This window comes from Clavelina lepadiformis, chromosome 7, assembly GCF_947623445.1.
Source record: "Clavelina lepadiformis chromosome 7, kaClaLepa1.1, whole genome shotgun sequence".
Lineage (NCBI taxonomy): Eukaryota > Metazoa > Chordata > Ascidiacea > Aplousobranchia > Clavelinidae > Clavelina > Clavelina lepadiformis.
In genome coordinates, this window is record NC_135246.1 from 19824999 (window position 1) to 19840688 (window position 15690).

At 37.3% G+C, this 15690-nt stretch overlaps 2 protein-coding genes across 2 annotated transcripts; both read left to right on the top strand.

Moving 5' to 3' along the window:
- The first annotated feature begins 956 nt into the window (after nt 1-956).
- Nucleotides 957-10989, top strand: LOC143464658 (uncharacterized). Its single transcript, XM_076962565.1, has 6 exons — nt 957-3246; nt 3732-3829; nt 4137-4251; nt 4740-4969; nt 5134-5319; nt 5423-10989. Exons 1-6 carry the CDS (start codon nt 3114-3116, stop codon nt 7436-7438), a joined length of 2778 nt encoding a protein of 925 aa, XP_076818680.1. The 5' UTR covers nt 957-3113; the 3' UTR covers nt 7439-10989.
- A 195-nt stretch (nt 10990-11184) lies between these two features.
- Nucleotides 11185-14180, top strand: LOC143464659 (uncharacterized). Its single transcript, XM_076962567.1, has 3 exons — nt 11185-12890; nt 12979-13082; nt 13498-14180. Exons 1-3 carry the CDS (start codon nt 12775-12777, stop codon nt 13620-13622), a joined length of 345 nt encoding a protein of 114 aa, XP_076818682.1. The 5' UTR covers nt 11185-12774; the 3' UTR covers nt 13623-14180.
- The last annotated feature ends 1510 nt before the right edge of the window (nt 14181-15690 follow it).

A 15690-nucleotide genomic window follows, 5' to 3' on the forward strand; every position in this document is an offset into this window, starting at 1 on the left:
TACAAAATGAATCACTACTGATAACTCTAAATGACTAAACCTTATACGTTTTGTTAAGTTACTTGTAAATCATTTTAAAAAAATTCTGACTTGAAATTTGAAATGAAAGCATTGCGAAAGAAAATAAACTATATGTTTGTTTATGCCATTTCAACAAAAAAAAAACAAAGTGTGTAAAAACATTTATAAATGTACAAATGCTGTAGTCACATATTTTCTGCAAAAATGGTATAATAATGTTGCCTAGGAAAATGATGACGATAAAGTTGTTTGAAAGATTTTGTCATCGTAAAGTTATTAATAAGATATCCGTATTTTATCTCATCACACATTTTAATACAAACAGCCACGTAGCATTCATATAGTTTTCATAGAGCAGTTTGTTATTGTCTTAAAATAGTGTAGGCTAAGTTGATGAGAACTTGGTCCTGGGTCACAGTGATACTATTGAAACTATGATACACAGTAGTAAAAAGGTTAGAAACTTTTTTCCTTAACACCTTATTTATGGTGTTAAGGAAAAGGTTAACATCTACACTGTTTTTGTTGGAACTAGCGGCGAAAGTTTTCGTACGATAGACAACCGATGTGAATTTTTATAAACCACAGATTTACACAAACCGTCGATTTAATGGTAGTACTTGTGTTTATATTATATCTATGACACGAACACAAACCAAGTGATAAAATGAAATTTTTTTGTAAATTAGTAGTAAAATAGTGCATTTTTTTGATTTATTTATTGCTTTGGTTTATTAAAAACATATTTTTTTTTTGAAAAGTATCATCAAGACTAAATTTATGGAGCAGAATTTATTTCAAAATAACAAAAAAGAGCTTTTCTTTTACTAAAACGTCAACTTGCTATTTTGGAAACTATGATCAAATATCTCACATAGCAACATTCAACGCTCTGATATTATTGAAATACGTAATTGCTGGATGTTTTGCCTTGTTGGATGTGTAATGGAAAGTGGTGTATGGTACCTTAACCTGTAAGGTTTGCCCACTTCCTTACAAAGTCTGTTTACTTGTGTATATCTTAACAGTGAACTTTGATAGACTTCAGCAATAATGACACAGGAATGACTACTGTATAATCTGATTATATTTGAAGCTTCTTTGAACGAATGCATCAAGATAGAACATTGTGACAGCTACATAATAAAGTCGACCACTTTCTAGGGTTAACTTCGTAGACTGTGACGCAATGAATAGTTATAAATGAAAGAATAACTCACGTCACGATTTATAACGATACACAGGAAGTCGGATACATAGGCGACACGTAACGCAATGCTTTGCTTTGCCGATTTCCGTTTTCTATGCGGCATTCAATTTGCAAACAATTTTATAAAATCATCACAGATGCTTAGGCCAGAGGTGGGCAGTCGGTGAAAGTAGGCCAGAGGTGGGCAGAGGTGTGAAAGTACCGTCGGTAACGGTAACGGTACCGGTACTTGGCAAAAAATGTACCGACGGTTCCGGTATTCGGTACTATTTTAAAAAAGTAGTTCGATACTTTGTCAGTACTCGGTACCGGTACTTTTAGTGTAAAAGATGCAGCTGTAAATGCAATATTTACCGCTATTATGCCGTTGGTGAGGGTTACTCCAGGTCAAAACATATGTGACGTTAATCGTTTGCAATTTTATTTGACATTTTTAGATTAAAAAAGATCAACAGAAGCTAAAATTAATATTAAGGGTTAATTAACATGTATTATTGAAAACATAATTGTTAAAATTTTGAAATTATCACGTGAAAAGTAACGAGTACCGGGACCGACTGAAACTTCTTGAAAAAAATAGTTCGGTACAAAGATTCAGTACTATTTTGAAAAGTACCGATGGTACTGTTGTCGGTACTGTAAAAGTACCGCGGCACAGTAATTCAGTACTGTAGTACCGCGATACTGCCCAACTATGGCTTAGGCCTATGTTATCGGTATGTGCAAGTCAGGCAACTAAGCCTTGTCAATAAGTTAATAGCAAGTCAGGTTGACTTGGCTATCTTTCGGTTCACATCTACCCATAACACGAGCAATCAGACAATTTCGCTATTGTGCGTGCGTTGTAAATTGTAAATTGTGAAATTTATTGTGTGGAAACTCGCATTCCTGCATTGAATTGTAGAATTCACAACATTATTTTGTAATTTACAAAATTTCCGTAGTGGAAAATGTGGCACCTTCGCGCACCAGCTTCAACAACTTGTCAAACTTTTTTGTCTTCATGCCGATTTGTAATAAATAAACAAAGAAAAGCTGTTAGTTTGAACGCCAATTTATAAACAAACAAAGAATTGAGGCTTTAATGCACGCCATCACGCGTGTGTCTTTGCACGCACAATTTCTTACCGGAAATTGCTGTTGACTACTTTCAACATAGCAAAGAAGCAAATATCGTTACGCCACTGGCATAGATATCTGCTTCAGTCAATCTGGTTTGCCATCACAAAATCGTGTCACAAGAAACAAGCATACAAAAATTGCAAGTGCTAAAGTGCAAACAATGGTTTTTCACTCGGCTCCATTTATTAAACTACGAATAGGCCTGTATTAGGGTAGGCCTGTTATTAAACTACGAATTAGGTTAGGCGTAGCTAAGGCGAAAAATAAGTAGAGTTTAAATATTGTCGAAGCATAAAACATAGACCCTGTTTTTTGGTGTAAATCTACCTGTGCTAAAATGCAAACTTTCCATGCAGGACTTTCCACTATTGTACAGCCATAGTGGAAAGTGTTGCAGCTACACGCACGAGATTCATCAATGTGCGTGCCAAACTTTTTTATCTTCACCCCGATTTATGAGAAATAAACAAAGAAAAACTAGGTAATTAAATACCAATTTATAACAAATAAAGAACTTGTGCTTTAGTGCATGCTATCATGCCAAATTTTGTATCTCTGCAAGCACAATTTTTCATCAAAAACTGCCATACTTTTCAGTCGCGTTGTGCAATCAATGAAACTTTGTGGATTGTACCAGTATATGGCCTAAGCCTTAGCCTAACTCTGACTTTATAAAATAATACAAGACAATCAGGCAAGCATAGTCCTTAGGTATATTAATAAAAATCTTTAAATCTGGCACATGCTGAGTCTGTGAGTTATGAGTGATTTTAAAGATGAAATAAAAGCTGAACTGGACGCACTTTCTGACTCGTCTTTGCAAGATGATGATGATGATCTTCCGATCAATATTCATGAGGATGAAGAAATAAAAGAAAAAACAAGAAGTGAAGGTATAGAGATTAACCATAGTGTTTTACTGTTTTGTTTTGAAGATAACTTTGTCTCATTTAGGTTTTCCTGTGGATCAGACTGCGGAGTTTGGCATAGGTACACTTAATACTGTTTTTCGTGAGCTACAGTGGCACACTTTAAGTGCATTATTTTGCCCTTAATGATTTGGACAGAGCTTCTGTGCACTCTGTTTTCAATAGGTTTAGAGAATAAATAAGTCAAACTGCTTACACTACTGTGTAATTGAACACCTAAGTACGCACTTCCATTACGTCCGAACATTTTTGCACACCTGCTCTTGTCAGTTTTAGTTGTTTGGCACACACAAGATCTTGCTGAAAATGAGCATGTATGTGTGCAAAGTTACAGAACACCCAAACTTTGATGATGTAAAAACGTAACAATTACATAAAAAGTTTAAAACATGTCTAAATGTTGTTCGTATTATCTCAATGCCTATATATCATACGTATGTGAAATTTAGACAACCAAGATTGGATTCTACTTTTCCTTGAAAAAACCTCAGCACAATCTAAGAAGACGGAAGATATTCTTTTCAATGCTGAGGAAGTTCTGAAAGAGGTGATCAGTTACTTTTCAATAAGTTGCTTTGCTTAGATTTAAATTATATTAAGAAAATAGCATGATACGTTGTCTAATAAAGTAGCAAAGTAAAAGCAAGTCTTCCAGTTCAAAAGAGAGTTAATTTGATAATGATGACAATTTAAGTCAAACTGCTTACATCATATGGTGCCGATAACATTAGATTATTAGACATTATTATTAGACATTAGAACATTAGAAATCAGGATAATCTGTCAATGATGTGGAATGTAGAAGATCATGAATGAAACGAACGACTTAAGAGTCTCGGATTTCTTTTTTGTAGGTTGAGGAAAATGTGACGCGCTGCCATTCGAGATTGTCCTCTGTGAATGACAAAGAACTAATTGAAGTTGAAAACGTGGCCATTGTTGATGAGAATGAAACGTCAATCACTGAAGGTGAGATTGCAAGCTTAATCCTGTTTATTTTACGTTGAGGACATCACTATAAAGACTGATTGCAAATGTCTGACCTGAACATTGCTTTAAAGTGAGGTGAAGGAAATGCTGAAATTGGTTGACGTTAAGCCTAAAGAATAATTGTCAGTAGGTATACCAGAGAAAGAAAGCTTTGGTAATACTTGATATATATCATAATTAAGCAATTATAACAAATATGTGTTGCAAATTATTGCTAGCTGTGACATAGGTGGTAGTAATTATGACATCACATTGTAAAATGCATGGCACTGGTGTCTGGAATAGCAAATATGAATAGAATGTATCATGTGTGTAGTCGATAAAATATATAAGTTATAGTTTATACTTAAGTGTCTGCCAGGAATAATTTGCGTTAGATGTAATCAACTTACAGCTGGTGTATTTATATCAACTGGAGAGCTAGTGAGTTTTCAAAATGGCATCTGTTGCATGAATTACTTTTCTAGAACTTCATTCATTTGTTGAAGAAAGTGAAGATCTTCTCATTGAACCAACAACATCAAGAACATCTGTCTTAGATGAAGAGGTCCTTGATCATTGTCTTGATGCTGGGAACCAAAATTCAGTTGATAACTTTCATGAAATGAATCAAAGAGAAACGCTTGACCACAAAGAACAGAAGAATCAAGTGTTTGATTTTAAGCAACAAAAAATTGAAAGTGATCGAAGGATGAAGGTAAAAATACTGTCTTATAAAAATCTGCAAATTCTGCCATTTAATATGTCGTGTAGTTTTATCTACAAGGATAGAGCCTGAGTGTTTCCTTTACAACTCTCGGCTTCCTTTAGCAGCCAATCGACTCAGATTTTATTATTGAAGTAAAACGCTGAATCTTCCAGAAGTTCCAGGCATCTTTCTATGAGGAAGTTGCTCTTCGAATGGACGACATCGAGTCTGAGAGTGTCGCATCCCATCAACATCTCACTGCGCTGGAGGAAGCAGAAAGTAAAATATTGTCCGAGCTCAAGAAACAACAAAAGTTTTTTGAAGAACAGCGCACCAATGAAGCAGCCACCTTGATTCAGGTTGCCTTGCTTATAACATTCCTGCTTAATTGCAAATGTTATGTTTCATTGCTCTTTTTGTGATTTCACAAGAAGCATTATTGTTCTTGTCATGCTTTTCCAGTGCCACTTTCGAGGGTATCAGTCAAGGAGAATGTACGCCGGCATCTTGCACAATAGATTGACAAATTTGCGTCAAAAGCAGAGAGAGCAGCGAATTCGTGAGATAGAGGAACGTCGGATGGCCGAGAGACAAGTAGAACAGCCCACTTCCAATTCGGATCATTTTAAAAATAAAATCAAACTTCAAGATGACCCAGAAAACATTCCAATGGTCACTGATGATGTTGCCTGCAATGATGTCACTATGGATTCAGACCCGAGCAAACCTAGAGAAGGTGATCATAAAACAGAAACTCATGTTATTACAACGAGAGAAGATGCGGATGATGGCAGCACAGCCAAAGAACCCAACCTCAACTTAAAGCTTTCAAAGCAAGATGTGCATCAATCAGGAAGTCTCACATCAGATGCAGGTGATGAGCTCAAGGAAAGCAAACTTGAACAATCTGACTCTGGTGGAAAGAAGGATCCGATATTGTCACTGAATGAGTCGCCACTTAAAAGAACAAACGGTGAGAAAGATCACCGTCCACATTGTGAGGATGGTTTGCTGCAGATGATAGCACAGGATGTGGCCGTGTTAGAGAAAAGTGTTTCCTTCTCAAAAAATTCCAAAATCAATCAACGAGGAAATGAAAAGTTTTCTTCTGCTAAAATTCAAGAGAAAGCACAAGAAAGTGTAGTCACTGGTCATGAAGGAAACTCTTATCAAGTCGGACAACAGGTTGGCTTGATACAGAATACTTTGGATCATGACTTGAGCATATTGGAGTCATCAGTACAACTCTCTCCTCCAAAAGCATTGGGAAGTCAATCATCCCTGACACTAGCAGATCACTCGATCTTAAGCGACTCTATCGCTTGTGACTCGCCTCTGCCAGGCAAAGTCCAGACTGAGTGGAGGAAAGAAATAAAAAATGAAATAAGTTTCATCACAGAAAAAGAAACAGAGCTCGGTCCATCGTTTCAACAAATAGATTTGAGTGTTTCCCATCTATGCCGACCTAGCAATGAAAATCCTCCAAAACCTGCAACATCTTTATCAACTGGTGGCAATGATCCTGATAAATCTCATCCAGGAAAACATAAAGTGCAAGAATCAGTTCCTTGCTTGGACTCATCATCAGCTATCAAAGTAGTCATTGAAGACCACCAAGAGAACAACGAGACGTCGAAAAAATGTCCAGATGACAATGCAGAATTATTAACTGAATTATCAAGCTCACCACCCATCAAAGCACATGATGATGAAGTTCAAGTCATCGTTTGTCAAGAGACAAGCGAGCCAATTCCAGAGGAGACTGAAGATGTGTTCACTCAGGATTCCCATCGAACTCCTTCGATTCCAGGTTGGATTTTAAATGAAGACAGTTCGCTGGACAATGTTGTGATGATTCATCCAAATATGGTTGAAGCTGAGCTCAAAGAACAGACTGTTTTATTGGAAGACACAAAACCTGAGAGTCCATTACCATCCAGCCATGACAATTCGTTAAAGTCCATCTCCTTAGGTTCATCTCTAACACAGACCGATAACTCTAGCGATGTTCCCAGTGTTGTTGTTAAACCTGTTATTGCTCACGATGGAGATTGCAACATGACACGACCAGGTGAAGATGATGGAATAACTTCCATGCAAGGTAATGTGAAGGAAGAGGTTGCATTGGATGACCACAAAAATTTCACTGATCACATCGATGAAGAAAATGTTAGATCACCAATAAACAGCCATCATCACCCAATCTCCTCTTCAGTTGAGTCAGAGATCATTGCAGAGGACTCCTGGAAGAAAGTCCCACAAGATCGTTCCAAGCACGAATGTCCTGATATTGCAGTGATGTGGGAGACATGGAGGAATAAATACCAGAGATGGCAAGATGCGAGATCTGAAGTGGTCGTCAAACCTCATCTACGATGGACAATTCGAAAGTCCTCTGCCGCAAAAAGGATGCACCCGATAACAGATGATGAGATAGTTAATGGTAAGTTAGCAGTTATTGACAGGTCATTACTTTAGGACAGGCATGCACAACATGCGGCCCACGAGATATTCCGTGATTTCGCTCATTCAGGCATTTTCTCCACGGTTACAGTTACATAATCAACGAATCCGATGCTTTACCGCCGCTAAGCGTTAAAAACAACTAGATACTGTAGTGCGAGAGGCAACCGTCTCTTGACAGTAACCATCTTCTCAACGATATCTCTTATTCAACGGTTAATCGGTCACATTATATAAAGTAGGCTACACGTTAGTTACAACAACGTTAGCACGCGGCCCGCGAAAAATATTTTTTCGCTAAAACGGCCCGTGTACTGTTTTGAGTTGTGCATGCCTGCTTTAGGATGACATGACAGAGATTTTTACTTTTGACTACATCATGCACTTCTGGACTCTTCGGTTTCCAATTGGCCTGCGCCCTCGTCCATAAAGGATTTAAGGCAGTTTTTGGGACTCGCATCATACTATCGCAAGTTTGTCAGAGATTTTGCCAACATTGCAGCCCCACTGTACGATTTGACGAAATCTCAAAAAAAAGTTCTGTTGGAATGGTAACTGTTTACACTCATTCAACTTGTTGAAAAACGCATTCGTAACAAACCCGGTATTGAGATACCCGGACTTTACGCAGCAGTTCATCCTCGATACAGATACTTCATATTCTTCGCTTGGCTGTGTTTTGTCACAGATTGTAGATGGTGAAGAGCACCCAGTTTCATACGCAAGTAGATCTCGAACGAAAGCAGAAAGAAATTATTCCACCACGAGAAAGGAACTCCTGGCAATTGTTTTTGGGGTGTAGAAATTTCGTTGTTATCTTGGCACACCTTTTCTTCTTCGCACGGACCATGCTTTGTTACGGTGGCTGTGGACAGCAAAAGAGACATACGGTCAATGGGCGCGCTGGTTTGAAATATTGGTTGATTTTGATTTTAAATTAATACATCGCTCTGAATCAAAGCACTCCAATGCAGACGCACTTAGTAGAAGGCCACAGAGCAGCAAAACAAGTGATTCTAATAGCGTCGAATTGAATCCTGTCAAGATCCGTTTCAAATTGAATAAAACTTTAAAACCGGTAAAACCTCGACGGAAAGTGTTTTAAGTATTGTTCTTCGTGAGGGTTTCAGTTGGAATCCTGATCAAATTTCACAAGCTCAAAAGTCCGACGAACATCTTTTCGTAGTACTAGGTTGGATTAGAGCCGGCGCAAGACCCCCTTTTAAGAAAATTTAGAAGTTGAGCAGTGAGCTTCGACATTACTGGTCTTTGTTTGGAGAGTTTTTTTTAGTACACCAGTGCTTTTACCACAATCTGGAAGACACATTAGAAGGAAAACGCCTTCAGTTGCTGGTTCCTAAAGAAATGCGTCCGAGAGTCCTGAAAGAGTTTCATGACGCATCACATGGAGGTGGACATATTAGTGTTGATAGAACAGCTGAAAGAGTTTCAAGACGATTTTACTGGCCCCGCTGGAAAACGGATGTCCGTGAGTATTGTGAGAGTTGCACACTCTGTGATTTACGTAAAGCTCCTTCTAGAACAGCGTGGTCCAACTTCTTTTCATCGCGGGCCAAAATCTGAAATTTTTTTATCTTGCGGGCCAATGTTTTTAAATTAGAACTGAAGAACAATGTGACATTGATATTAGAACTGAAAAAAGTTCTCTTTTTTATTAAAACTGAAATTAGAATAGTTTAAAATTTAGCTGATAAAATTTAAATGCTGATCGATGTGACATCTGCGGTCGAGGTTCTTCCTCGACAATAGCGACTATCAAAGCTGACTATCAGTTCGCGGGCCACCTTTGGTCCGCGGGCCTGCAGTTGGACCACGCTGTTCTAGAACGTCAAGAGCGCCCTTGGTACCTTCCGATGAGTTGGTGTCGTTGCAAAGAATAGAGATTGACGTCCTGGGAGGACTTCCTGTGACACATTCAGGTAACCGTTACATACTGGTAGCCACTGATATGTACACTAAATATATGCAGGCTTGGTCAATGGCATCACAGTCAGCCCAAGAAAAGGCATTTGTTCTCTATCATAATTGGATGACGATTCATGGTGTTCCGGAGCGTATTCACAGCGATCGAGGAGAAACTTTTGAGAGCCAGTTGTTTAAAGAGCTTATTGATCTTCTCGGCTGCAAGAAATCAAGAACCACAGCATACCACCCTTCTGGGAACGGAGCGGTTGAAAGGGCCAACAGAACAATCCTTTCCATCATGCAGAATTATGTTCAGCGCGATCCACTATCCTGGGATAAATCCCTCTTCCCAATTTGTTCAACCTATAACGCCAGCCGACACGAAGAGACAGGTGTTTCTCCACATTTCCTTCTGACAGGACGAGAATTGATGTTACCAGCAGATTTGATGACTAGACAACCTTCGAGTCATCCATCATCGTCGGCAATGTTCCATTTACAAGACCGCATGCCGCTTGTTCACGAAGTCGTGAAAGCAAGACTCGAACAACGTCGGCAATCCATGAATGCACGTTACGACAAGTCGGTATCGAGACAAGTGGAGTTTCAAATAGGAGACAAGGTCATGCTGCGAAACACTGTCACATCAAAAGATGAAAAGCGAAAGTTTCACCTCCTTTATTCAGGTCCCTACGAAGTTGTTGAGACTTTTCCGCCCGTAAATTATCTCATTCGCAATCATGAACGGACGTTAAGAGTACATTTTAACAGGCTAAAGCTAAGCAGAGGAGACCGTCATACAGGGATGCCTTCCTATAGTCAAGCTAGTCGCCCAGAAGAAGTCCCCCAGCAATTGGACATGCCCTTGACTGGAGCTTAGTTTTTTAATAACCGATCAAATGCAAATCGCCACGAGAGTAACAATTTTAATAACGTTTGTAACTTCCGAAATAACGGTCGACTTCGCCGAAGTCCACGTTGACCTATTCGTTACCCAGACGTCGAAACGTATTAATTGTGTATTTGTGTGATGCTTAATTTTTATGATTTGCGTTTTAAATACAACAGTTTCAAGTATGATGGTATTTTTTTTCGGATCCGTTTATATACGACCTATTTTACAGTAGCTATCAATCTCACGTTTTTTTGTGGTTTTATTAGCATGAAGCGTGATTTGTAACCCACCGATACTTTTTATTGTGTTTGTGTTATTGTATTGGTATAGACATGTTTACATTAATTGCATAGAAATGCTGTGCCTTGATTTTCGTTTGTTTTGATTGGTGTGATAATCATAATTTTTGTCACTAGTACACCATTTTGCTGTGTAAGAATCGTTTTTGTAAACCTTTTTTTTATGTGGCCCACTATAACATACGTAGACGAAAAATTTTTCTTCAAAATTCACGAATTCATCTGGGTAACAGAAGTAATAGCGGTTGCTTCGTGATTATATTGCAGTTTGTCTTTATATTTACCATATACTTAGCTTATAGCCAGTTATGCTGATTGATGTTCAAGCAATGTCGAAGCGAAATTTATTGGAGTGGGAGGAGTGTTACGTTGTTTTCTGCTTGGTTTGACGTGCCTTTGTATTTTCTGCCTTCGGTCAGAAGTACTGATAAATGTGATTACGCCTTGCCCGTTGTCGAACGAGTGAACAGACTACTGATGCCTGTACTGCTGTGTAGACGTGCCTACTTTATACCGTTTTGAAATGCAATCCTATAGTTAATTGTAGGTCTCTTCGAACCAGCAGTAGAAAAACGCAGGTAACATGTTTACCGCACCGATAACTTGTCTAGCTGGAAAGTGCTAGTATGAGTAATCACAAGTTTAAATGGTAGGATGTCGGATACATTAACAAGTGAAACGATGAAGCGTCATCAGTTGAATCAAAACAGAGTGACAAATGTCAGATTTCCAGCCAGCAAGCAGCTCCTCTGTTGTGCTCATCAACAACGGAGCGCCAGACGATTGACAAAGAGCTACGAACGATAGTCATTTATTCGTCTGTAACTTTCCGGGACGGAAAGAATGTACGATGTGGGGAGATGTGACGGGATTATTTCTACACACTTGTTTTAAGAAGCACTGCACATTGATACGTTTTTAGTTGTTTAGTTAGATGTATTTCCCACAACATGTTTTTATATTTATATTAAGATGTATTTCGCACGTATTGTTGTGGCCATAATGTGTGACGGCGTTTTTATATAGTATTAGTCATCGATATGTCACTTGTGAATCCGTTTATTGTTAGTAAGTTTTCTACACGTGTACACGGTTTACGCCTTTACCCACAACTCCCCCCGAGGTATGTTACGCTTCCCGCAATTTCCAATCTCACACCCTAATGATAATTAATTGATTACGCTGTGTTTTGTTGGAAAAGAGTTTTTTGGTCATTACATTTGGTTTTAATGCAAGAAAGACGTTTATTTCTATTAAAGGAATGCTCATAAAAGATAAGAGAGCAGAAACCGGCTAATCGACAAGTCGTAAAAGCGGGAGGTTTCCTGGCCAAGAAAATCTTGGTTACATACTGTACTATAAGTTATATATAATTACTATAACTTAGAGAGAGGGGTGAACGAAGAACCGCCATGGGCTGTTGCTGCAAACCAACAACCTTTTCACCCACCATCACGTACAATTATAATTACCACAATTATACAGGGTCCATGTAAAATTGGAAAGTGGCAAATCTTCTATCGAAATTAGTTTTGATGTTTGCATTGTCAACCATAACCATTATTCTTCTATTGTCTGCTATATACAGTTGTGGAAATGGTGAATTTGATCCGGGACAATTCTTATCCGTATCGTTTGGGGGTTTCCAGCGTAAACGTGGAACGAATAAAATTAACTATAAATTTAGTGGTTTGAGGTTTTGTTACAATATTGATTGTGGTAGTTTATGGTCGTATGTTGGTTATTGGTTGTGTGATTTGTGGTTTGTGTAGTTGTTTGTAGTCCACAATAGAAAAATTAGTTTAGTAATCTACTTACACTTATTGAACTTTCATGATTAACATTTGTGGCGAATTTAACTCTTTACCATTTTGTTGAGTTCATTTTCGTCAAAAATATTTCAGGTTAAAAATCGAAATTTACAGCAGAAGAATTAGAAATGTTGTTTTTATGACGTTGTTGTAGTTAAAAACATTCACAATGCCTCAAGATAATACTCATGTAACGAAAGTTTAAAAAATATTCTCGAAAGTTTTTTTGACATGTTTTGAACCACTGCAAGCCAATGGCATCCTACCCCGCGAAAAGATAGCAAAAAAAAAATACGTTTTTCAAAAATTTTTTGTGCCCTTAAAAACGAAAACAGTTTGAGCAAGTTCTTATTTCATTTTAGTTCACGAAGTTATAAAATTATTCGTTTCCTGGTTCCGGGAATATAAAATCATTTTGCGATGGATTTGTTTGACAAAGCACACTCAGGTTCTTATCTGAAGATGTATTTGATCATCTTCATGTTATTTGCGTTGATCATGTCTTCGAACGGAAGGAAGAGAAGTCTCAATTACCGGTGAGTATCTCAGTGTTAAATGTACGACATTTACTCGAAATCATGTTTATTTTATGGTGTTTAAAAGTGACGATACTTTGCCTTGTAGGTCGATCAAAGCTTGCCGGGGATTGATCAACATCAAATGCAAATACTTGACTCGCTATTGCAGAACGAGAAGTTTGTTCAAGCGAGATATTGGCAACAAGCAAGGTAAGATTTTACAAATTGCTTTATTTTTGAATAACTGCTATAAGTTACGTATAGGCGACTGAAAATTACATGGCATTGAAAACCTTTTAGATTCGTTAACAACACCTAATTGTTACAAAATAAACTAAACTATGATGATCGACAAATCGGCATAAAGAAATTTTTTGCTGTTGCACATAATATGAGATTTTGTTACGCAGAAAACTAAGTCGCATTAAATCTTTACAATTGACAAACATGTTTGATCAAGTGTATTGTAAAGCTGCCGAAACATGACGAGAAACCTAGATAGACATGCAACTATATTCAAACCATCAGTTGACACTTTACTGCGTCCATGGTTGTCCACACGAAGAAGAATTGACAGTTCAAAAATTTTTCTTATCAGTTCCATTATATCAAATTTGTGTTTCAGAAGAATCGTCAGAAGAATTTTCAAAAGAAGATAAAAACCGTACAAAAAGGTCACCAGCTGGCTTTATCATAAAACGCGTGAGATTTCGTGTGACCTGCGACCTTTGCAGAAAATTCTGTTGGTGAGACAGCTGCCAAAAGCAAAACTTCAACAAAATCTACCAAGCTTTTAAACCCGCTTTTTAGACATTTTGCTGCAAATTATCCGGTTAAAAGTTGCTTATTAAAAACAAATGCTTTGCTTAATTACCTGCCTTAACTTGAATTTGAAATATATTAACTTCAACTTAACCGTGATCTTTCCTTTCTTTGTGAATAACTTTGTTGAATCTTTAAAGTGTTGATGAAATTTTGCTATTGTCTGTTATTATTTGATCTAATTCTATTCCTGTTGCTGCTAAACTTAGTTTTGAAACACAAATTTGCATTCGCCATATTATCAATTTTTATCTGAACAGTTTATCAAAATAAATCCGAATAATTTCCAATGACATATTAAAATACTAAAATCGCCATAGTTGTTAGAAATGCTTACGTTTATCTTGTGAAAATATTTTTAAGTATTTATGTGAAAGCGGTGTTTTATTTGCGAATTTCTTTGCCGCTTTCACGTTTGTACGGTCAGTCAATAACAGAACAATTTGCTGAATCACTGTTGTAACGGTTTTCTAAAACCTGGGTACAGCTAAAATATTAACACTTGACTTTATGACATCATCAAAGCGAGTAGCTTACATAGTGTTTAGTTAACCACATGACACAAAAAGAACTAAACCACAGCATACTGACAAATAAAAAAGCAATACAAGTCATTGAAAATATGTGAATGTCTGAAGCAATTTTGTTGCAGCTATTATTATCAAAAACGTTTTAAACAAAACTTTTTTTCATATAGGCCTACTTTAAAATTTCACTAGAGTTTTTGGTGTTATCATATTGATAAGTCGCATGAGTAACAAAAATACTATAAATGATTTTAAATCTTTTTTTACTGTGAATTTAAGCAACAAATACGCCATTTGTTTTTCACTCTGTAAATTAGGCACGTAAACCAAAGCCGGTTTCTGAAATAAAAACACTGGTTGCTTATTCCGGTCAATCTCATGCGCTATTGAGTTATTCGGAAGATTAAAACGGTAACATTTTTCATTTTGTCAAGTTCAATGTGGTTTGCTTGTGTGTGTTGTGTTAGCATAAAAGCTATGGTGGCAACATAAGCAAAATGAAGGTTAGGGTCAACAATTTCGACTTAAAGACGAGCGAGAGCTTGACTAAGTAATAAATGCCCAGCTCAGCTCAGTGTACAAATGACAAAAGTTCAAGGAAATGTTACTTACTCAATATAACTGAATGTTAATCGTCAACTAAAATGCTTTGTTTTGTCTTATCTCCGGTATGCTTAGGATTTGCTTGAAAGGTATTCGGAGTAAACAGGACTGAAGTGCAAACTAATCAAAGCCAAACATGACATTTGTCGTTATTTGAGCATTATTTGGTAATCACCGAAGCCAAATAACAAAATTGGTTTTGTCTTAATCCAATTAGCTTCAAATTACTGCAGCTTTGGAAGATCATCAAAAAGTGGCCGACCTGTCAATGAAGCAAATCTAAATCAGACAATGTTTTAGTTATATTCCTCGGATAGGGTTACTAAGTCAATTAGCAAAAAGATATAACTCGATTAACAAATGACCTGAAAAACCGATTATCCCCCAGCTAACCAAGATTGGCCGAGTAGGCCGGAGAAAATTGACCAAATGTATCAAGAAAAATATTTTCACCTCATTATGGGTAAAATATTCTTACTAAAAGCTTTTCTTTCGCACGTTCGGAATTTGTCATCTTTCCAGCGAGTCTAACTAGAAAGGTTGGCTCAGTAATTTGAGAAACTGCTTTCACGCTAAATTTCATCTTACATGCCATGCTGTAAAAGCAATATCTAGCTGTTAGTTTACAGTACACAATGCACCAACTATGATCACCACGTTCGCTTAAAGTTATGAAATGCAAAGCAACACGTGATTGACAACTATCCAAAATTTTTTCTTGGCAGACGTTATATAATGATGAGTCAGCAATGCACAAACAGCAAAGTTTCAGGCTAAACTCTTCTTTTCTGGCTCTTCCCGCTTATAGTCACATAGCCAGCCAGCTAGAGTTGTAGGTAATGGCGTAAATCATGGACATGGGTAGA

Coding starts and splice junctions, on each gene's coding strand:
- LOC143464659 (XM_076962567.1), top strand. CDS start 12,775: ATGGATTTGTTTGACAAAGCACACTCAGGTTCTTATCTGAAGATGTAT. Junction 12,891..12,978: donor AAGAGAAGTCTCAATTACCG/GTGAGTATCTCA, acceptor TTTGCCTTGTAG/GTCGATCAAAGCTTGCCGGG. Junction 13,083..13,497: donor AGATATTGGCAACAAGCAAG/GTAAGATTTTAC, acceptor TTTGTGTTTCAG/AAGAATCGTCAGAAGAATTT.
- LOC143464658 (XM_076962565.1), top strand. CDS start 3,114: ATGAGTGATTTTAAAGATGAAATAAAAGCTGAACTGGACGCACTTTCT. Junction 3,830..4,136: donor CTGAGGAAGTTCTGAAAGAG/GTGATCAGTTAC, acceptor TCTTTTTTGTAG/GTTGAGGAAAATGTGACGCG. Junction 4,970..5,133: donor AAAGTGATCGAAGGATGAAG/GTAAAAATACTG, acceptor TGAATCTTCCAG/AAGTTCCAGGCATCTTTCTA.